We start from the raw sequence: 22,301 nt of genomic DNA on the forward strand, positions 1-22,301 counted from the left end.
GCCTTCCCCAGCGCTCAGCCGGCAGCCGCAGCGAGCCCCCCAGCACGGCGGGTGCTGTGGCCCCGGTGCCGGTGCCGGCGGGGGGTGCGGGGAGCCCGGGCTCCGCACGGCAGTAGCCGCGGAACCTTTGTGCGGCAGAGCGGGTTCCGCGGGGCGGGGAAGAGCGCCGGACCGCGCCGAGCTGGGGGACCCTAGAGGGGGGCGGAGCGGGAGGGAAGCTGTGGCGGGAGCGGGCCCGGCGGGGCCCGGCCAGGCCGCCATGTACGCGGGGCTGCAGGAGCTGGGGGTGGCCAACGGCGAGGACCTGAAGGAGACACTGACCAACTGCACGGAGCCGCTGAAGGCCATCGAGCAGTTTCAGGTGGGGCGGGTCGCCATGGAGATGCCCGGGTGGCGGCGGTGCTCCGGGGCCCTTGGCAAGGGACGCCCATGAGGGGCCGGGGCTGTGCGGTGCTAGGGAGCACGAGAAGGCCCGACGTGGGGTCTGTGTTTTGTGGGTTTTTTTCCTCTTTTTATTTTTTAACGAGCATGTCTTTAGCAGTCCCTGCTGTCGTTTGCTGGCTGGCAGAGCCGGCTAACCCTCCACCTCTGTCCCTGTCCGGTGTTTGTGTCGGCAGACAGAAAATGGAGTGCTCCTGCCCTCGCTGCAGTCGGCCCTGCCCTTCCTGGACCTGCACGGCACCCCCCGGCTGGAGTTCCACCAGTCGGTTTTCGACGAGCTGAGGGAGAAGCTACTGGAGAGGGTCTCTGCCATCGCATTAGAAGGGAAAGTTGAGGAGAGGTTTGTCGGCATTCTTGTTGGTTATTTGGAGTGAGCTGGGAATTTTGTGTGAAAATTAGTTACAGTAGGCAAGTGACTTTGCAAAGGAGAGTTAGGTTCCTGGGGGATCAAGTTCCAGTGACTTTGGGATGAGCCACTTTGGTCCTTTACTGTAACATGGTACTTAGTCTCTTGGTTTTACATGCTTTCAGATACAAGAAGCTGGAAGATCTCCTAGAGAAGAGCTTTTCCCTGGTCAAGATGCCTTCCATACAGCCTGTGGTAATGTGTGTCATGAAGCACTTGCCCAAGGTAAAACTGTTCCACCGGTTAGCCTGTTCCATTACATCTCCACTGTACAGCTTCTTCTCTTAGCTGTGCTGTCAGCTGGGCTGCATGCTCCATCTGCAGACCTTCTGCAAGTTGTTCAGTTTTAGGAACTGACTGAAGATTTACTACATTCTTGTATCTGGTAACAACTTAGTAGAATCATAGAATGCTTTGGGTTGGAAGGGACCTTTAGAAGTCATCTAGCCCAACCCCCCTGCAGTGAGCAGGGACAGCTTTAACTAGAGCAGGTTGCTCAGAGCCCAATCCAACCTGACCTTGAATGTTTCTAGGGGTGATGGGGCCTCCATTACCTCTCTGGGCAACCCGTTCCAGTGTTTCAGCACCCTCATTATAAAAGGTTTCTTCCTTATATCCAGTCTAAATCTATACTCCCTTACTTTAAAACCATTACTTCTTGTCCTGTCACAAGAGGCCTTGCTAAACAGATTGTCGCCGTCTTTCCTATAGGCCCCCTTTAAGTACTGAAAGGCCTTAATAAGGTCTCCCCGCAGCCTTCTCTTCTCCAGGCTGAACAACCCCAACTCTCTCAGCCTGTCCTCGTAGGAGAGGTGCTCCAGCCCTCTGGTCATTTTTGTGGCCCTCCTCTGGACCCGCTCCAGCAGGTCCATGTCCTTCTTAGAATCATAGAATCATAGAATCATTTAGGTTGGAAAAGACCTTTAAGATCATCCAGTCCAACCATTAACCTACACTACCAAGTCCACACTAAACCAATCAAGGGTAGACTAGACTAAACCATGTCCCGAAGTGCCTCATCTACCTGTTTCTTGAACACTTCCAGGGATGGTGCCTCCACCACCTCTCTGGGCAGCCTGTTCCAGTGCTTGACCACCCTTTCCGTAAAGAAATTTTTCCTAATTTCCAACCTAAACCTCCCCTGGCGCAGCTTGAGTCCATTTCCTCTCGTCCTATCACTAACTACTTGGGAGAAGAGACCAACACCCACCTCACTACAGCCTCCTTTCAGGGAGTTGTAGAGAGTAATAAGGTCTCCCCTCAGCCTCCTCTTCTCCAGGCTAAACAATCCCAGTTCTCTCAGCTGCTCCTCATAAGACCTGTGCTACAGACCCTTCACCAGCTTCGTTGCCCTTCTCTGGACACGCTCCACCACCTCAATGTCCTTGTTCTAGTGAGGGGCCCAAAACTGGACACAGTATTCCAGGTGCGGCCTCACCAGTGCCCAGTACAGGGCGACAATCACCTCCCTGCTCCTGCTGGCCACACTATTCCTGATACAAGCCAGGATGCTGTTGGCCGCCTTGGCCACCTGGGCACACTGCCGGCTCATGTTCAGCCCGGCTGTCTACCAACACCCCCAGATCCTTTTCGGCTAGGCAGCTTTCCAGCCCCTCTTCCCCAAGTCTGTAGCGTTGCATGGGGTTGTTGTGACTCAGGTGCAGGACCCGGCACTTGGCCTTGTTGAACCTCATACAGCTGGCCTCGGCCCATCGGTCCAGCCTGTCCAGGTCCCTCCCTCGGCAGGGCCATCCTACCCTCGAGCAGGTCGACACTCCCACCCAGCTTGGTGTCATCTGCAAACTTACTGAGGGCGCACTCAATCCCCTCATCCAGATCATCGATAAAGATATTAAACAAGACCGGCCCCAAAACGGAGCCCTGGGGAACACCACTCGTGACCGGCTGCCAACTGGACTCAACTCCATTCACCACAGCTCCCTGGGCTCGGCCACCCAACCAGTTTTTTACCCAGCGAAGACTATGCCTGGCCAAGCCATGAGCTGCCAGCTTCCCAAGGAGGATATTATGGGATATGGTGTCAAAGGCTTTGCTAAAGTCCAGGTAAATGACATCCACAGCCTTTCCATCATCTACCAGGCGGGTCACCAGGTCATAAAAGGAAATCATGTCATAAAAGGTCAAGCAGGACCTGCCTTTCATGAAACCCATGCTGGCTGGGCCCGATCCCCTGGTTGGCCTGCACATGCCTGTTGAGCACACTCAATATGAACCGCTCCATAATCTTTCCAGGCACTGAGGTCAGGCTGACAGGCCTGTAGTTCCCTGGGTCCTCCTTCCGGCCCTTCTTGTAGATGGGCGTCATATTTGCAAGCCTCCAGTCATCAGGGACCTCCCCTGTTAACCAGGACTGCTGAGAGATGATGGAGAGTGGCTTGGTGAGCTCCTCTGCCAGCTCCCTCAGTACTCTTGGGTGGATCCCATCTGGCCCTATAGACTTGTGAGCATCCAGGTGGCATAGCAGGTCATTAACTGCTTCCTCCCGGACTATGAGGGCTCCATTCTGGTCCCCATCCCTATCCTCTAGCTCAAGGGCCTCAGTACCCTGGGGATGACCGGTCTGGCTGTTAAACACAGAGGCAAAGAAGGCGTTAAGTACCTCAGCCTTTTCCTTGTCCTCGGTGACAGTGTTCCCCCCTACATCCAGCAAAGGATGGAGATCCTCCTTGGCTCTCCTTTTATTGCTGATGTACTTATAAAAGCATTTTTTATTATCTTTTACAGCATTGGCCAGACTTAGTTCTAGCTGGGCTTTTGCTTTCCTAATTTCCTCCCTGCATGACCTAACAAGATCCCTGTACTCCTCCTGAGTTGCCCGCCCCTTCTTCCAAAGGCTGTAGACTCTCCTTTTTTCCCTGAGTCCCCGCAAAAGCTCCCTATTCAGCCAAGCCAGTCGTTTTCCCCGCCAGTTGGTCTTACGGCACACGGGGACAGCCCGCTCCTGCGCCCTTAAGGCTTCCTTCTTGAAGAAGGCCCAGCCTTCCTGGACCCCTTTGCCTTTCAGGACTGCCTCCCAAGGGACTTTCCCAACCAGTGTCCTGAACAGGCCAAAGTCTGCCCTCCGGAAGTTTATGGTAACAGTTTTGCTGCCCCTCCGCTTGGCATCACCCAGAATCGTGAACTTTATCATATCGTGGTCACTAAGCCCGAGACGGCCTCCGACCTCGACATTTCCCACAAGCCCTTCTCTGTTAGTAAACAGCAGGTCAAACGAGGCACCTCCCCTGGTAGGCTGGCTTACCAGCTGCGTCAGAAAGTTATCCCCCACATGCTCTAGGAACTTCCGAGACTGCTGCCTCTCTGCTGTGTTGTATTTCCAGCAGATGTCCGGCAAGTTGAAGTCCCCCATGAGAACAAGGGCTAGCGATTGCGAGACTTCTGCCAGCCGCTTATAGAATGCCTCATCTACCTCTACATCCTGGTTGGGTGGTCTGTAGCAGACTCCCAATAGGACATCCGCCTTGCTGGCCTTTCCCCTCATCCTAACCCTCTGTGCTGAGGGCTCCAGAGCTGGATGCAGTACTCCAGGTGAGTTCTCACCAGAGCAGAGCAGAGGGGCAGAATCACCTCCCTCGACCTGCTGGCTACGCTTCTTTTGATGCAGCCCAGGATATGGTTGGCTTTCTGGGCTGCAAGCGTACATTGTTGGCTCATGTCCAGCTTTTCATCCACCAGTACCCACAAGTCCTTCTCTGCAGGGCTGCTCTCAATCCCTTCATCCCCCAGCCTGTATTGATATCGGGGGTTGCCCCATCCCAGGTACAGGACCTTGCACTTGGCCTTGTTGAACCTCATGAGGTTCACACAGGCCCACCTCTCCAGCTTGTCCAGGTCCCTTTGGATGACATCTAATCCTTCTGGCGTGTCAGCTGCACCACTCAGCTTAGTGTCATCTGCAAACTTGCTGAGGGTGCACTTGATGCCACTGTCTATGTCATTGATGAAGATATTAAACAGCGCTGGTCCCAGTACGGACCCCTGAGGGATACCACTTGTCACCGGTCTCCATGTGGACATCGAGCCATTGACCACTACCCTCTGGATGTGATCATCCAGTCAATTCCTTATCCACCAAACAGTCCACCCATCAAACCCATATCTCCCCAATTTAGAGGGAAGGATGTTGTGCGGGACTGTGTCGAAGGCCTTACAGAAGTCCAGATAGATGACATCCGTTGCTTTTCCCTTGTCCGCTGATGCAGTCACTCCTTCATAGAAAGCCACTAGGTTGGTCAGGCAGGACTTGCCCTTGGTGAATCCATACTGGCTGTCTCGAACCACCTCCCTGTCCTCCGTGTGCTTTAGCATAGCTTCTAGGAGGATCTGCTCCATGATCTTCCCAGGCACAGAGGTGAGGCTGACAGGTCGGTAGTTCCCAGGGTCCTCCTTCCTTCCCTTTTTAAAAATGGGCACAACATTTCCCTTCTTCCAGTCAGCAGGGACTTCACCTGACTGCCATGACTTTTCAAATATCATGGAGAGTGGCTTGGCAACTACGTCAGCCAATTCCCTCGGGACTCTGGGGTGCATCTCATCAGTTCCCACAGACTTGTGTACATTGAGGTTCCTCAGGTGGTCTCGAACCTGATCTTCCCTTACAGTGGGAGGGGCTTTACCCCCCTGGTCCCCATCTTGCAGTTCATCGATTCGGGAGGGGAGAGGAGAGGTTGCCGGTGAAGACTGAGGCAAAAAAGTTGTTGAGTACCTCAGCCTTCTCCTCGTCTGTTGATAACTAGGTTGCTATTCTTGTTCATCACGGAAGGGGTGCGCTTTCTTTAACCTTCCTTTTCTGGTTGACATACCTGTAGAAGCCCTTGTTATTCTTTACATCCCTTGCCAAATTCAGCTCCAGCCATGCCTTGGCCTTCCTGACCCCATCCCTACACAACCAGGCAGCTTCCCTGTACACTGCCTGTGCAGTTCCCTCTTGCTCTTTACTTTGACCAGCATGTCTCGACTCAGCTATGCTGGTCTCTTCCCTTCCTTGCCTGATTTCTTACAGAGAGCTCTTGCGTTCTATGGAAGGTGTCCTTAAAGATCTGCCAGCTCTGTTCCATTCCCCTGTCCCTGAGGATTGTTTCCTAGGGGGTCCTTCTGACTAACTCCTTGAAGAGCTAGAAGTTTGCTCTCCTAAAATTTAGGGTCCTGACTATACTCCTCGCTTTTCCCGTATCCCTCAGGAGTGTGAACTCCACCAATGTGTGATCACTGCAGCCCAGGCTGCCTCCAGTCTTGACATCACTGATGAGCTCACTCGCATTGGTGACCATCAGGTCTCGTGTTGCATCCCCTCGGGTAGGGGTGTCTGTTACCTGGCTTAGGAAGTGTCGTGGTTTAGCCCCAGCCAGCAACTAAGCACCACACAGCTGCTCGCTCACTCCCCCTACCCCGATGGGATGGGGGAGAGAATCGGAGGAGTAAGAGTGAGAAACACTCCTGGGTTGAGATAAGAACAGTTTAATAATTGAAATAAAATAAAGTAAAATAATAATAATAACAATATAATAATAATAGTAATAATAATATACAAAGCAAGTGATGCACAATGCAATTGCTCACCACCCGACGACTGATACCCAGACAGTTCCCGAGCAGCGATCGCTGCTCCCTTGCCAACCCCCCCCAGTTTATATACTGAGCATGACGTCACATGGTATGGAATAGCCCTTTGGTCAGTTTGGATCAACTGTTCTGGCTGTGCCCCCTCCCAGTTTCTTGTGCACCTGGCAGAGCATGGGAAGCTGAAAAGTCCTTGATTAGCATAAGCAGTACTTAGCAACAACTAAAAACATCAGCGTGTTATCAACATTCTTCTCCTATTAAATCCAAAACACAGCACTGTGCCTGCTACTAGGAAGAAAATTAACTCTATCCCAGCCGAAACCAGGACAGGAAGTTATCCTCAATGCATTCTAGGAATCTTCCTGGATTGCCTACAGCTCGCTGCGTTACTTTTCCAGTAAATGTTGGGGTGGTTGAAGTCCCCCAGTAGGATGAGAGTCTGCAAGTGTGAAGCCTCCTGGAGCTGGAGGAAGAAGGCTTCGTCAGTAGGCTCCCCTTGATCAGGCAGCCTGTAGTAGACACCAGCCACAAGGTTCCCTTTGTTGCATCTGTCTCTGATTCTTACCCATAAGCTTTCGACGTGCTTGTGGCTGTTCTTCAGGGACAGCTAATTAGTAGACTAATTCAAAAAGTATTTTACATTTTCATAATCAGCGGAGACTTATTTTCCTATTTTATTCAGTACATGCAGCTTCCTAAAAGTAGTCAAGTTCACCGACAAGTGAATTTTTCCACAGCTAATTTAAAAATCTATCATAAGTGGAAAATAATATTTGAAGAATGCAACTGGAAGTAGACAGGAGTGAGATTCAGATCTGTGAAACAAAAGTCTCTAGCAGTAGCCTTAGTAAAAGCATCATACTGTACGTAAGGTAATGGATTCAAAACTGCTACTACAGCTTTTGTAAGTTACTGAGTTTTGAAACATCACCCCAAATCTTAGTGTCATAGGTTTAAAGGAGGTCTTATCCTCCTTGAAAGAAATAAGGAAAAGCTTGGTGCATAATTTGGTTGTTGAAGAAGTTAAGTGTCATAGGACTGGCTTACTGTTACTGTAGGGAAGGGAAAAGATGAGTCTGTGGTATTCACTTTTGTTTAGTTGCTTTGTTGTGTAAGTTACCAGACTGCCTGAGATTATGATTTGGATGTCTTCTGTAGTCAGTTACTTATTACTTGGAACAGTCAGGCAGTTAAGCTGCTCTACATTTTGGTAACTGCTCTGTTGATCATAGGTCCCTGAGAAGAAGCTGAAGTTAGTAATGGCCGATAAGGATTTGTATAAAGCATGTGCAGTGGAGGTGAAGCGCCAGATTTGGCAGGATAACCAGGCTCTGTTTGGTGATGAGGTATCTCCACTGCTGAAGCAATATATCCTGGAGAAAGAAAATATTCTCTTCAGCAATGATATTTCTGTCTTGCACAATTTCTTCAGTCCATCTCCCAAAACAAGGCGTCAAGGAGAGGTAAGGACAAGGAAACCACTTACAGCATGCTTGTGAATGGAGTTCATTGGCTTTTAGTCAACCTCATCAAATAACAGAGTCCATTTCATCCACCCAACTTTGCTACTGAAGTTGTTTGGCTAGACAAAGTATTTGCAAGAAATACCAGGTCCTTTTCTCCTACATACCTTGATGAAAGCAGCAGGAATTATTTTAATAGTTAGTTAATGTTGTGGTTAATTGATTAATGTTCTAAGCAGTTTATGAGCTTTTAAAAAAATAGCAAGGCAAAAAATTTTTTCCTTTATTGCTGTCTGGCTTTAATACCCCTCAGCTATTCTAAAGGCTGAGCATCTCTATCAAATCAGTTTGAATATCTTAAATTTCTTGGGTTTTTTTTTTTTTTTTTAGCAGGACATAGCCCAACAAAAGCTTCCTCCCCTCCTTCCACCCCCCTCACCCCCCCTGCTCAAAGAAGAGATCAGGCACCAAAGCCATTGCAAGGAGATGGGCTGGATCACACAGGCAGGATTGTTGTGGGATGTTCTATTACATGGGGGGTTTGGTTTGGGTCTGTTTTGCTTTTAAAAGCCCATTTAATGTAAGTGCTCTGGTGCACTTTACTTCAGGTTTACACTACAGACTTGTGGTTTAACCCCTGCTGGCAGCTAAGCACCACGCACCACACATCTGCTTGCTCACTCCGTCCCTGCAGGATGGGGGAGAGAATTGGAAGGGTAAAAGAAACTCGTGGGTTAAAATAAAAACAGTTTAATAATTAAAAATAAATTTTAAAAAAATCATAAGGAAAAAAACAACTCAATAGAGAGGAAAATAAAACCCAAAAAAGACAAGTGATGCAAATGAAAACAATTGCTCACCACCAACAAAGTGACGCCTAGCTAGTCACCGAGCAGTAGCCCCCTGCCCCCCAACCTTCACCCCCAGTTTTATTGCCGAGCACAATGCTGTGTGGTACAGAATATCCCTTTGGTCAGTTGGGGTCAGCTGTCCTGGCTGTGTCCCCTCCCACCTTCTTGTGCACCCCCAGCCTACTTGCTGGTGGGGTGGTGTGAGGAGCAGAAAAGGCCTTGACTCTGTGTAAGCACTGCTCAGCAATAACCGAAACATCAGTGTGTTACCAATGCTATTTTCAGCACAAATCCAAAACATAGCCCCATGCTAGCTACTATGAAGAAAATGAACTCTACCCTAGTCAAAACCAGCATAAGCCTTCACCTGCATTCTCTTGTCCGTAGCCTGAAGGTAGATGGAAATACAAAAAGACTTCCAAAGAAAAGTGAGTTTTTTCATGTTACAATAATTGTAAATTATATTCATCAATAACGGGTACTGCTTCCTACCTACTTTACATAGCTGAGCAACTTATTTACAAATGCTTCTATTTTGTTTTGCAAGAGAGCCTTTTCTTGACATTCTTCTTTCATTATGGCTATGAAAGATTTGGTGAACATCTCTTGAACAAATGCTCTTGGAAATCATGATGTAAAATAGTTCCTTTTCAGGAACTCATGTCAACGCGGATGTTTCAATCTTGATAAATCATGTAGAAGAATTAATTTACATTTTGTGTGTGTGAAATAACAGTATCTCTTGGTACCAAGTGCACATTTTTTCCACTTTGAATTTAGGTGGTTCAGAAGCTCACCCAGATGATTGGGAAGAACGTGAAGCTCTACGATATGGTGTTGCAGTTTCTGAGAACGTTGTTCCTTCGGACAAGGAATGTTCATTATTGCACACTACGGGCAGAGCTCCTGATGTCACTGCATGACCTGGAAATCAGTGAAATCTGCACCGTTGACCCCTGTCATAAGGTATTTATCATGTGGGACAGATAGGAGTGTTACTGGAGATTTTTCTGTTTTGCCCACTCCTATGCATACCTGCTGCCCTGCAGGACTTCAACCCAGAGAAGATGACTCCTCTCTGTGAAGAGAGTTCAGACCATGAATCCGAAAGTCATCTTATATTCCTTGGAACTTCAGGTGAAAATTTCATCTTGGTTAACCAGCAGCTTGCTTTAATTTCATAACCCATAGATCATTCAAATTTATGGTACTTGTGCAGTGTTAAAAACAATGTCTAATCTGACCTATGTAGATGCTGCAAAAAATAATCAAAAACATTAGCTAGCCCCAGGTTCTCAATCATATCTTGCTTCCCTCTGTGTTGTGCCTGGTGTGATATACTCCATCTGTCAGTAAACTGTGTGTTACATTAGATACTTTGGATCTTGAATTATAAGAAAACATTAAACCATTAAAATACTGGGTGGTGACAGATGTGTTGTTAATGTCACACCAGGATCTTGTTACTGGTACCTGGTCTGTGGTCAGCATCACTGATCTAGAACAAAGCTTTTTCTCCTAAGTAATATTGCTAAGCTTTATGTATATTCAGCTTATAGAGAAAATGTCCTAAAGTGATGATGTTACTGCATGTTTTTTAATGTCTTCTAATCAAGAATCCCAAAATCAATATACAGACAGTGACTGAGTAAAAAGGGCAATTCTTGTTCAAGTTGCAGATCATTTTCAGAGACCTCATTTTGCCACTGCAAAATGCAGTGACTGCTGCAAGGAAAGGAAGCCATGATGAAGGCATTTCAGAAAATTCAGCAAGTTCTTCTTTTTTGACAGCTGAAATGTTGGGGGAAAAATAGATGTTGTTTTCTGAAAGGGGAAAAAAAGCCCTTAATTTTAGGTCAGACAAAACATTTCACTTAACTGTCTTTTTTGATGGTACAGCTCTAAAGCAGAAGCACCTCCACTGTTGGTATCTCCTGCTTAGAGGGTGGGAGTGGTATCGCAATGGCAAAAATATCCCATATTATTATTGCTAAGAGATGCTGCTTCTGTGTGAGTCTCCTACTTGTGTAAATAAATCCACAATGATCAGGTGTGCTGGGCAGCAGTAGATTTTATACATGCCCCTTCCTTAATTGCCAGGGAATGCCTTTCTTGGGAGGGGAGAAAGTGACACAAGGTTAACTTACATTGGTATCTCTGACCTCCTTGTGGAATGTATTTCTGACCTCCTCTATATTTGTGACCAGCTTGCTATGATACCTAAGTATATTAATAAAATGTATTCATTCCAGATAGTTGTAAGTCATTCGAGTCTGTTTTCTCTGACATTGTGTGTTTTATTGCTGGTTTACCGAGCTGCTGTGGTTCATAAAGCTTTCTCCTTTTTTATAACAGTTCACCTGGTGCCTTGATGCTTGCATTCGGGAGAAGTTTGTGGACAACAAGAGAGCTCGGGAATTGCAAGGGTTTCTGGATGGAGTAAAGAAAGGACAAGAACAAGTGTTGGGGTAAGGCATTTGGACTGTTTATTAAGAAACTGAAAATGGGTTCCTGGCAGTCATGACATCTAACAGGTATTATAGGTGTTAATTCTTCCCTAGAGCCACCTAACAGCCAGCAGCTCTTCTGTGCGGTCAAATCCAGTACGTTCATGAGCATTAATGCACTAGGGTGTAGCCAGGCATATTCTGGTGACATAGCTTGTACTGCTTAATTTACCACCCTTGAGTCTCACCTGTGGCCTGGTAACTGACTGTGGGAGTTCTCCTGCTTGATTTCAGTGCAGAAGACCTTTAGTGACTGTTTCAGGTAACATGCTCTTTCAAGTCAAAGAAATAATGATGGTGTTTTTACTAGGCAGGAGAAGGTTCATCAGGTGGACACCTGTAGGTAACAAAAGACAGAAATTCAGGTTTTACATTATCATAGTAACGGTATTGTTATGGTACTTGCCCTATGTCTACCTCTCTTCCTAAACACAGCAGTGTGTGCGTGTTTCTAAAAATATAGTGTGCACACACACATACACGCTACCTTGATGTTATATCTGATAGTTGACAGGATTACAACAAAGAGTAGGCTCAAACACCTTACTCTAGTGAAACACATGTTCTCAAGAAGCTCGTATCCTACAGCTGGATATGGAACTGTACAGTAGGGTTTTTTGTTATGTATGACATGTATTTGATTTTTATTTCTTCTCAGGGACTTATCAATGATCTTGTGTGATCCCTTTGCCATTAACACCTTAGCCTTGAGTACCATAAGGCACCTGCAAGACCTGGTTGGGCAGGACACCTTACCCAGGGTGAGTGTTGCAGCTTGTGTACCTAATCTTAACTTAGTCTTAATTGAATAGCATTCATCAACAAAAGACTGGCACTGTAGAAGAAGTACGATTAAGTTCTCAAATGCCTGTGTAAATTGAAATAAGGGAAATGTGATACTGCCTATCTGTTTGTAGTGCGTACCTTAGAGCTCTGCAGCAGCACTGTTTGGAGACAGGCCTTTTGGAGCTCTCTGAATTGGCAATGAATTCTTGGCATGGCTCATTCTACCCTAACAACTATGGATATATAGAATCATATAAAATATGTGCCTCCCTGCTTTGTTCTTCCATCGGTTTGACTAACAGCAGCAGCCTTTTTTCTCCTGCCACAGTAAATGCGATGGATTAGTTTACACTGTTCTGGTCTGTTGGCTGCAATATAATACAGTTCCTGCAAGTAGTGTCTGCAGGAGGTGCTTAAATGTTAAAGGAGGGTAGCCTTACAGGTGTCTGAACAGTGTGAGGCATTTGCTGGTTTTATCCGTGAGTTGTTAAATTTTATTGTTGGATTGAATAACTTCTTCACGAGAGTTTAAGACTGAAAATTAAGTTTAAGACTGGTGTGAGGCATTTGCTGGTTTTATCCGTGAGTTGTTAAATTTTATTGTTGGATTGAATAACTTCTTCACAAGAGTTTAAGACTGAAAATTAAGTTTAAGACTGGTTTCAGGGCCCAATATAAATGAAAAAACATTGTCATTCTTACACATGCTTTCTCTTTCTTACTTCTGCTGAGATGACTTGATTTGTCCTGTCACACATTATATTTCAGTATAGTAATTTGGCTGGACACATTTAAAACAATGTCATGATCAGATCAGCTGCATACTTCTTGGTGCATTATATTACAAAAAATCAGAAACCCTCAGGTGTGTCTGTTATTTGATTCCCATTTGAGGAATCAGTTGTCAATTAAATTGGAGAACTGAATGCCTTTAGCAGTCTTTGATAAAACTGGTAATCCAGGAGAGCTTTGAATGTAAACCACTACTTCCAAATAAGTATCTATATGTGCAACTCGTGGAAGATCAAAATAGCTGTTTTTCTCCTCCCCTTAAAATTCGAGGAAAGCCCGGATCTGCTGCTGCTCCTTAGGATGCTGTCTTTGGGACAGGGGGCCTGGGACATGATTGACAGTCAAGTCTTCAAGGAACCAAAAATGGTGAGCCATTTTGATGTTTAGAATTTAACACTTTTAATTAAACTGATTTAGGCTTGTTTATTATTTTATTGCGTCCCTGATCTTAACGTTCGTTCTGCATACTTCTTATAGCTTTCTTGGAAAAACCATGTAAGTGGTCACAGAGCAGCAGCTCGTGTAAGCTTCATTTACCCGCTTTTTTATTTACATGAATGCCTGGCCCTTACTGTTTTAAAATCAGACTGTACCCTTATTATATTTTGCACTGGTTGCTCATTGTTCCTGGGAACTTCTACACAACTGACAAGTTTGTAAAACACATCTTGTCTGAGGAAAGCAGGATTTAAGAGGCTGGTTTGTAACTCTGATAGCAGTGTAGCAGCTTTTCATTGACATGAAAATGTTTTTCCCTTCTGGCTGGCTATTGTAGCAATTTTGTGTAGTGCTGGAGTCAGCTACAATCTTTCCATGCTTTGGAAATACTTTGCCCAGTATTGTAGGCAGCCGTAGCTAGTTTGGGAGCAGGTATGTTCAGCTGATGGCAGGAAGGCTAACCATGGTGTTGCACAGCAGGACTGTTTCTCAAGACAAATTGGCTGTTTCTGTTCTGAACTATAACCAGCAAATGTCTACTTAGGGGGACATTTGAAGTCTCCAAAATATGTATTACTGGCTGATTGCACGTTTAACTTTACCACAGGAAGGGTGTGCATTAATACTCAGATTGTAACAGTGAGGGTGACCGAACCTCCAGGAGTAGCACTGTGATTTGACCTTCCACTCTGTGAATGTGATACAACATAGGTTGATCTGTCTTGTGTGAGGAGGTGCTCTTTATTGTTGCTGTTCTAGCTATGCATTGATCCCTGTCAGTTTAGGGAATGAAAAAATGATTTGTAATTGTTGATAAACGCAGTTTGGTACCATCCTTAACATGCAGTGGTTGCAGCAGTATTGGAAAACGTCTCTCAGAAGAAATGCTACATAACTGTCAAAATTTGAGCAGGAGTATTTCTGTAGATGAAGTGAAGTACAGTTTTCCTAACTACCAGCAGAACGTGTGGAAGGGAATTATTCAAGAATTTTGACTGGAACTGGATGTCTGAAAGCTTGTTTTCCTAAGTGTAGAATGGGGCTCATAATATTGCCTCGCTGTTTGTTACGGCACTCTCAGACCATTAGGTGGCATGAACTGATTGATGAAAGCATTGTTCTTTTCCCTCTGTTCTTCCATCCCTCTAAGGAAGCTGAGTTGATCACGAAGTTCTTGCCTATGCTGATGTCCTTTGTGGTGGATGACCACACGTTCAATGTAGATCAGAAACTGCCCTCAGAGGAGAAGGGACCAATTCCTTACCCCAGCACCATTCCTGAAGCTTTCACCAAGTACGTAATCTGCCTTACCGACTTTGTACATGTAGTCTTGTTACCAAAGTAAAGCATCAAGGGGCCAGCCAACACTGACAGGAAAAGATACTGTATGTGGTAAAGTGAAGACTTTCTTGGGGTAAGATTTAGTCCCAGTTAATCAAGCCTGAACTTTTCCTTTAGCAGAACAAGTTTCTACCATGATTCCTCAAATAAAATTTATCTACTTAAAATAATATTTCTTGCAATGACCATTCTTTTGGCAGATTTAATATGAAAGTATTTGGTATTACTGTTTTCAAATATGCTGCTTGTGTAGCTTCCCAGGCAGTGAATGATGGGTGTTTGAGTGATATTTGGGTGCAGCTGGATGACTGCCCATACTTGGTTCTGAAGAGTACTACTGTAAATTGTAAAGTTGGCATTTTTGTCACAGAGACACTCATTCTCTGTTGATAACATATCAATCCAGGGACATGAAAAAGATACATGAAACCTCTGTGTGCTCTGTGGTATTTGGATCTTGCACTAATTTCCAGCACAATTCTTACCTGTATGCCAGAATCTGGAGTACTGTATCCCGGTAGTTATCCTCTCCTTTATGGTAGTGTTGATATTTGACCTTTGGGAGACTAAAACAAAACCGTGTTGGACTTCACATAATTTTTGAGTATTTGGGCTTCTTCTAAAACCCATTTTGAATAACACTTTTATCATTAATACAATTCTAAATGTTCACAATCAAATCCAACTGTTTGATTGTGAGACAGTGCAATGTGTGCCAAATGGTAAGTTTTTCTGGACTGGGAACATAGTGATGATCACCTACTCAGTCACTGAGTAGCTGCTCTTCAGTGGGTTCGAGGTTAGCCACTGCTGTAACTGCTTGATTGCTATCCAACAGTATTTTCAACTCTCTTAAAAAACAAAACAAAACAAAACCACCTGTTTTAGCTTTATTGATTAAGAAACTTTGCTTCTGCCATAACAGATTCTTGCAGGAGAACAGAATAGCTTGTGAGATTGGGCTGTATTACATCCTTCACATCACTAAACAGAGGAACAAGAATGCTTTCCTTAGGCTCCTCCCAGCACTAGGTAAGTTTTTGTCTCATCTTCTATTCTATAGCTGTTTGCCTTGTACTGGACACCCAGGAGGCAAGTAAACCTGTAGTGAAAGTGATTTCAGAGTCAAAGATGTAATGTTCTGCCTTTGGCTCTTCTGATGTTGTAAGGCCCTGCAGAAGTGTTTGGTTTTGTCTGCAATCCAGATACTTTTCTGCTGATCCAAGAATTAGAGATAGTGACTGAAGGTCAGTAGTTCCTTAGATCAAAGGCTGAATTAACAATGGGATTAGTTGAGAACGGTTTGGAATGAATCTGAAAGATAAAAGAGCAGATGGCTTAATTCTGCCACTGCTCATAGTAATTGCCTGTGGCCAGAAATTCTTGGGACATGGCTTTGTGTGGTGAAAAAACCTGTAGCAAAACAGGACTGAACACAGCCTTAAATTCTTCCCTGGGTTTACCTTCTTCACTGACTTCTCTGGGGTAAGTTGCATGAGAGCTCTGAAGCAATCCTAGGAATTGCAGCTCCCAGTAATGGGGGGCGGGTTCGCTTCCCACTCTCTCATTCCAACTCTGGTGTTCTTTGAACCCTTTGCTGAACTGTCAGCTCACTTACATGGGTGAGTTTTGTACTGGTAAGTAATTTGTATCTGCTCTCTACGGGGTCTAAGAAGTGCAAGGAGGTAGGTGTGGCCATGAACTGATGGAGAAGGATAGTTAGGGGACTTTGATTTTGGCAGGAGCAAGCTACTCGGTGACTTTAGCCTTGGTGGAGACATGGGCTTTCTACATAGTCTTCTCACCCCTCTGCTCCTAATCTTTTATGTCTGGAAGATCAAAGCCACCTGCCTGGGCTATCTGTTTTAAAAGCCACTAAGGAAATCTCACTGCAAAATTTTCAGCAGGAACATCTGCTGTGTAGTCGGGTTTTGGCACATCCTTGTCAGTCTCAGTCTCGTTCCTTTTCATGTTGTATAGTTGAAACATTCAGTGACTTGGCCTTCAGTGATATTTTTCTGCATCTGCTTACTGGTAACCTCACACTGCTGGGTGATGAATTTGCACTCGAGGAGTTCTGCACCAGTCTCTTTGATGGCTTCTTTCTCACTGCCTGCTCAAGGTAAATCTGATTTTCCTCAGGGGAACTGAGTTTACGGGATAGCTGAGAGAGGTTATACGACTTTGAACTATAGTTTAATAGCAAACTCTTCACATATAGTGGACATATTAGCCTGATGCTGTTTTTCTTTAAGGAAAGGCTTATATTTTGTGATCAAGTTTTTATCAGCAAAATTGTTAAGTGTTGACTATAAATTATTGCCTAAACTGTAATTCATTATTCGTAAGTTGGAGTTGCAAAAAATGATATCCTTCGTGCTTTGCAGTAGCTGTGAACATGAAGAGTTAACTTCAGCTCTTTGCAGTATCAGCTGCACACAGAAAATCTGTTTGTATCTGTTAATTCTGTTAAGTTGGTGTGGTTCAACTGGTGGCTTGCGGACCAGATCTAACCTTCAGGAGGCTTCCCCAGAAGTGATTAGAACTGTTCAGGCTTAGCAACATGTGCTGCTGCTGCTACCACTTCCTCCACACATATGGACGGACAAACATCCTCCTGCATGTGCATATGGCCTGTCCAACAGAGAGACCAGCTACAGTCTATGCTTAAAATCTCCCCCTCCTTCCTCATGGTTGCTACAGTTAGTCCACTCCTGTTGAATAATTACATGAATTGTTTGAAAGTCTGAGGCAGGGTTAGCGCTTTGAAGCACATAGGCTACAATTCTCAGGTGTTTTGGAAAATTATAACAAAGCTGCCAGTCTGTGGGTGTGTGAATTATTCTGGTACTGCTGCTGTAGCTTTCTTGTTCTCAAGATGGCATTTGTTTATATCAGTTACTCTGCTTTAAAATTGCTTTTTGCAGAAAGGAGAATGTACATAGGCATGTGCTAAGACTGCTGCTTCATCTGCATCACAAAGTGGCGCCTGCCAAATTAGAGTCTCTCCAGAAGGCTTTGGAACCCACCAAGCAGGTAGGAAGGAAAGCATGAGAAAGGGAAGATTAATTGCAAATGAAAGCAGCTGCCTTTCCAGACGTTGCTTAATGGAACATGAGCTCTGCTTTCCAAGTGTACCAAGTCGTGTCTTAATTACCTTGGAACTTCCTCTTCCTATGTTGGTTTGTGTTAAAACACACAGGGTAATTGCATACTTAGTCTTCTAGCTAGTAGCAGCTAGAGTGAAGTATGACTCTTCTGTTTTTCCCTTCCCTAATTCTCATTCTGCAGAGTGGGGAACCTGTGAAGGAGCTTTATAACCAACTCACTGAGAAACTGGAGCTTCGCAAGCCAAGTCCAGCCGAAGTGACTGAGACTCCTTCCATGGAACTGCCCTTGCCCACTGTGCCCACACCAGCCTCACGCTGAGCTATGTCTGTAGTGCAAGAGTGAGACAGAAGAACTAACCTAGTGCTGTGCAGCATGAAGGCACTGTGCTGTCTTTCAAGTGTCTCTCCCTACAGGGTGGAAACAAAAAAAAGCCACTGAAGCTCTTTCAGGAAACACTGCAGTTTACCCAACTCACTGGCTCTTGCTGGTTAGAAAACTCTGTATGCAGTGCATTGCAAAGGTTTACTTTTCTTAAAGATAGCCAAGTGTCTTCTTGTAGATCCACTTAAAATCTGACTGTACATTTTTTTTCAAAAAGAAAATGCATATTTTTAAGCTTGGCATCTTGTATTTTTAAACTCTACTTTAAAAACCGATAAATGAGTGTTTAACTCCATTATGGCTGAGCAGGTAGTGTGAACTCCTGAAGGCTAACCATAGCTTTCCTCAGCCAGGAGTTTGCTCCTCTGGGTATTTGGAGAAGATGCTCAACAGAAGGAAATGTCAGAGGAGATAATCTCCACTGATACTATTTCCTGTTTGAGGTTCTGACTCTTTTGGTACATGGTAAGACATGCTGCACTAGTCAGAGATGTGCACCACTGTCACTAGACCAAGAAGCAGTGAACAGCCATCTTCTCAGCTAGGCTTTTACAAAGACGACCACAAAATGAATCATTCTCTCTCCTTTTCTCCCCACTTTTCTCCAGAGGAGTAGCTTGAAATGAGTCCTGGAGCCAGTGAAGAAAACCAAGACCAGCAGGTTCCCAAATGACAATAGGGGTTTGAGTGTAGGTGGAGTACAATTCTGTCTTTGCAAAAACAGCCTATTCTTCATGGCTCATTTGTGTCACTGTCTGTACTGTTACAGTTAATTCCTGTTCTGCTTTTATTGCTGCCTCAGTGTAAGCCTCAGGTAGAGTGTGCAGGAAGATGGGCATGAGAGAAGAATGAGTTGTGTGAATTTACGATGGACTTCACAGAGCAGGTACAATATGCCTGAAAGGAATCTTGCCAGTCCTCTGTAAGCAGGAAGCTGCCTACAATGAATTATTCTGAATTGCAGAATAATTCAGGTAGAAGGGCACCTCTGAGGGTCTGTGGTCCACCGCCTGACTCAGAGCAGGGCCAACCCAGGTGAGGTTGCTCAAGAGCAGGAATTTGTATTTTCCTTTGTTGAGTTTTGTGAGGTTTGTCAGGCTGATTCTCCAGCCTGTTGATGGAGGAAGGTCCCTTTGAAGAGCAGCCCTGCCCAGTGCATCAGCCATGCCCACAACTTGGTATCATTTGCAAACTTGCTGAGGGCATGTTCTGTCTGTAGGTAGTAAATAGAGGCATTAAACAATATTAGCCCCATTAATGACCCTTGAGGAATGCCGTGAGTAACGGGCTGCTGGTTGGGCTTTGTGCTGTTGATCACAACCCTCTGAGCCCAGTGTCCTGCCAGTTTTCTGTGCAGCTATCTGAACTGTTACCAAAATAATTTGGCTATATGGATTCTTCAGACAGTTGTGCCAAAAGACGTTTAAAGTCAGGGTAAGCTACCCACTGTGCTCTCCCCATCCACCAAGCCAGGCATCTCTTTGTAGAAGGTTATTGGGTTTGTCGGGCACAATTAACCCTTGGAATTTACCCATCCATACTGGCCGTGCCCTGTCACTTTCTTGTCCATCATGTTTCTGTATATGATGGGTATTTTTTTCCCCATTGCTCCTTGTTTCCTGGGACTTGAGCACTCCCAGTGCCAAGTCATGCTGATGAGACTTTTCTATTTTCTGAAGCTGTGTCCAAAAAAAGAGAAAGAAACAGATGCTAGTTAAGTAGGGGTGGAAGTCCCTCCCCAAAGCTGCTGACTCCCTCTTTGTGTGCTTTTCTTCCTCCTGAGTTCTCAAGTGCTGCATGAGGAAAGTGAGTGTCTCCTCTCTTCATCGCCTTGGTGCTTTATTTCTCCTTTTATGCAGGGACTTGTCTGTATCTTGTGGAAGAACTGGGAAGGTGGGTTAGGTTTGTGTGTGAGACAAGGGCACTGTCCTCTAGTCCATGCCCTTGTGCACCCTTATCTCCTGGCATCCGTATTGCCTTTGGCAGGCTCTCGGCACTTCTGGCATTGGACTTATTAGAAACAGGAACTGGGTATAACAGTCAGGTCTTTCTTGCAAAGTTTTGTTTTTAAACCATTTAAACCGTCATGGTAACTTACACCAAATAACATCCCACGCTGCTGGCAAACCTTTCGCAATGAAGCTACTCAGGCCCATGCTCTGCTCAGACTTGAAGGTTGGTTTAGCTTTGTGTCGGGGATTCTCTCTGTCACTAAAGGTTTACCTTATACCGTGTGCTGACTTGGTACTCTCCTGCAGCATGAACTTTTTTAATCCAGGCTGAGTGTGTGATTTACTACTTGGTAGAAAGACCTCTTGTGTTTCTGCCTGTACCCACAGTACACATGCTGGTGATTTTTTTCCAGGTTTTTAGATCCACAAAGAAATCGAATCCCAGAACAGAAACTGGCCATTACCTATGCTGGTGGCTGCTTTGGCTGAGGAGGGGAAATCGGTGGGCAGTGGAGAGTGGGAGTGGCTGCTAGTCTGTGCTCTCCTGGCCTGCCTTCTGCACAAAGATGTGATAAGAGGAGAGACGCTTTTCAGAAAACATTGTTTTAATAGTGAACATCTTGGTCTCTTTCCGTTCTTTGAGATGAGAATGGTTTCACTCCACTGCCAGAAATTACACAGACTTCTGTTGTATGCGTAAACCTCTGCACGACCTGTGGCAGGAGCTGGCTGCAGCTGCGTGCAGGATGCTCGCTTTCCGCCTGGTCCAGGGCCAGGTCATCTCTGGGTTCTGCTCTGGGGTTCCCACTTGGAGGAGCTCACTCTCTTCTCCTCCAGATGCTGTTGTATCAGATGGTACTGACCTGCAGCACAACTACCAGGTGAAGTACAGCTGGACTCTGTAAGAGAATTCTTTTTTTTTAATCTTCATTGTTTTGTAGAGTCTCTGTAAATGATACCAGCTGACATGCTGTGCAGCATGCAACAGGCGTGCACTGCTGTGGGTGCACACTAGAGGGTAGTGCAACCTGGCTGCCCTGCCTGCCCTGCCTGTAGCACGCTGCTGCTTGAAATCCCTCCACGTTTGGCATGGCACAAGGAGTTGGAATCGCTCCCTGTTTACACATATGTCACGGTTTGTCTTTACAACAGGGGTGTGATACCTGTGATATGAAAAAATGTGTATTCTCTAAAACCTACTGTGCTTGACTGGGGAGTGAGTTTTTACAATGAATTCTAATTAGCTGGAGCAATCTGGTCCTCTCTGTGTCCTTTTCCTGAGAGATCAGAGTAACTAATGGCCCCAAGAGGTTCTTCAGGCTATTTGGATAGTTAACATTTGACTGAAATTTTATGTTGAGCTGTGAAACAAATAATTTGGATTGAGCTATGTTAGAAGATAGAGCACTGTAACTGCAATAGTCAATAGAAGTAGGCAGGTACTGAGGCCTGTGCTAGCAGAGGAACCAGGTCTTATACAAAATTAGTGGAAAAGATGATTACTATAGTGAAATACTAGTTACTGCCGAACTACGTGACACCCAAAGCATGCTTAGCATCATTTCAAAACACAGCCAGATTCCACTTGACATACTGATTTGATGTGGTATAGCTCATTGTGGGCCAAGATAAAAGGAGACCAAACAAATCTGCTTAGCCAGAAAGAATAAGATGACCCCTTGGATGCCCATCAGCAATTGTGAGTCCTCTCTGGTTTGCTGGGAACTGTTTGATTTTCAGGTGGTTCCTGGCCTCCTGTCTATACAACAGGGTGAAGGAAGCCTGCCATAGGTTTAACTTTGGAGATAATTGAATTATAAGAAGTCAATATGCATGTGCAGCACTGATTAGACTGCTTCCTGCTGAAAGTAGTAGTGTGTTTGGTTCAGGAGTCTGGTTTCAATTCACCGTGCTGGTCTAGGGTGTCTGCACTCTGCTTCATTGGGAGTGTGGTACTGGGAACTTTCTTGGTGTGTGAGAGTGTCAGTTCCCAGACCAAGGTGATGGCTTGGGCTGAAAATTCCAGCTCTGGGATGTTGCGAATTTATGATCTTGACTCTCTTGCAAGCACTTTAAGAAAGGAAATGGCTGAAATCCAGAGGAAATAATATTTTCCCAATTTCTGTGCATTTAACTGCAATCCAGAGCAGTGGAATTTCTTAACCAAAAGGGCAAATAAAGGTGTTGGTCCAGCCTCGGAAATGGCTATGTCTTAGACATTGAATCGAAAGAGAGACCAGGTGTGAGGG

At 45.3% G+C, this 22,301-nt stretch overlaps 1 protein-coding gene across 1 annotated transcript; it reads left to right on the forward strand.

Moving 5' to 3' along the window:
* The first annotated feature begins 259 nt into the window (after nucleotides 1-259).
* Nucleotides 260-19,271, forward strand: NELFB (negative elongation factor complex member B). Its single transcript, XM_075716231.1, has 13 exons — nucleotides 260-361; nucleotides 618-781; nucleotides 973-1,072; nucleotides 7,663-7,893; nucleotides 9,525-9,710; nucleotides 11,100-11,212; nucleotides 11,910-12,012; nucleotides 13,100-13,195; nucleotides 14,418-14,560; nucleotides 15,534-15,640; nucleotides 16,589-16,730; nucleotides 17,536-17,644; nucleotides 17,900-19,271. Exons 1-13 carry the CDS (start codon nucleotides 260-262, stop codon nucleotides 18,035-18,037), a joined length of 1,734 nt encoding a protein of 577 aa, XP_075572346.1. The 3' UTR covers nucleotides 18,038-19,271.
* Nucleotides 19,272-22,301: the final 3,030 nt, after the last annotated feature.

This window comes from Pelecanus crispus, chromosome 9 (genome assembly GCF_030463565.1).
Source record: "Pelecanus crispus isolate bPelCri1 chromosome 9, bPelCri1.pri, whole genome shotgun sequence".
NCBI lineage: Eukaryota > Metazoa > Chordata > Aves > Pelecaniformes > Pelecanidae > Pelecanus > Pelecanus crispus.

Excerpts from the sequence above, each read along its gene's own strand:
- NELFB (XM_075716231.1), top strand. The coding sequence starts at position 260 with ATGTACGCGGGGCTGCAGGAGCTGGGGGTGGCCAACGGCGAGGACCTG. Across the intron at positions 11,213-11,909 it reads GGACAAGAACAAGTGTTGGG|GGACTTATCAATGATCTTGT; the intron begins GTAAGGCATTTG and ends ATTTCTTCTCAG. Across the intron at positions 16,731-17,535 it reads TTTCTCACTGCCTGCTCAAG|AAAGGAGAATGTACATAGGC; the intron begins GTAAATCTGATT and ends TGCTTTTTGCAG.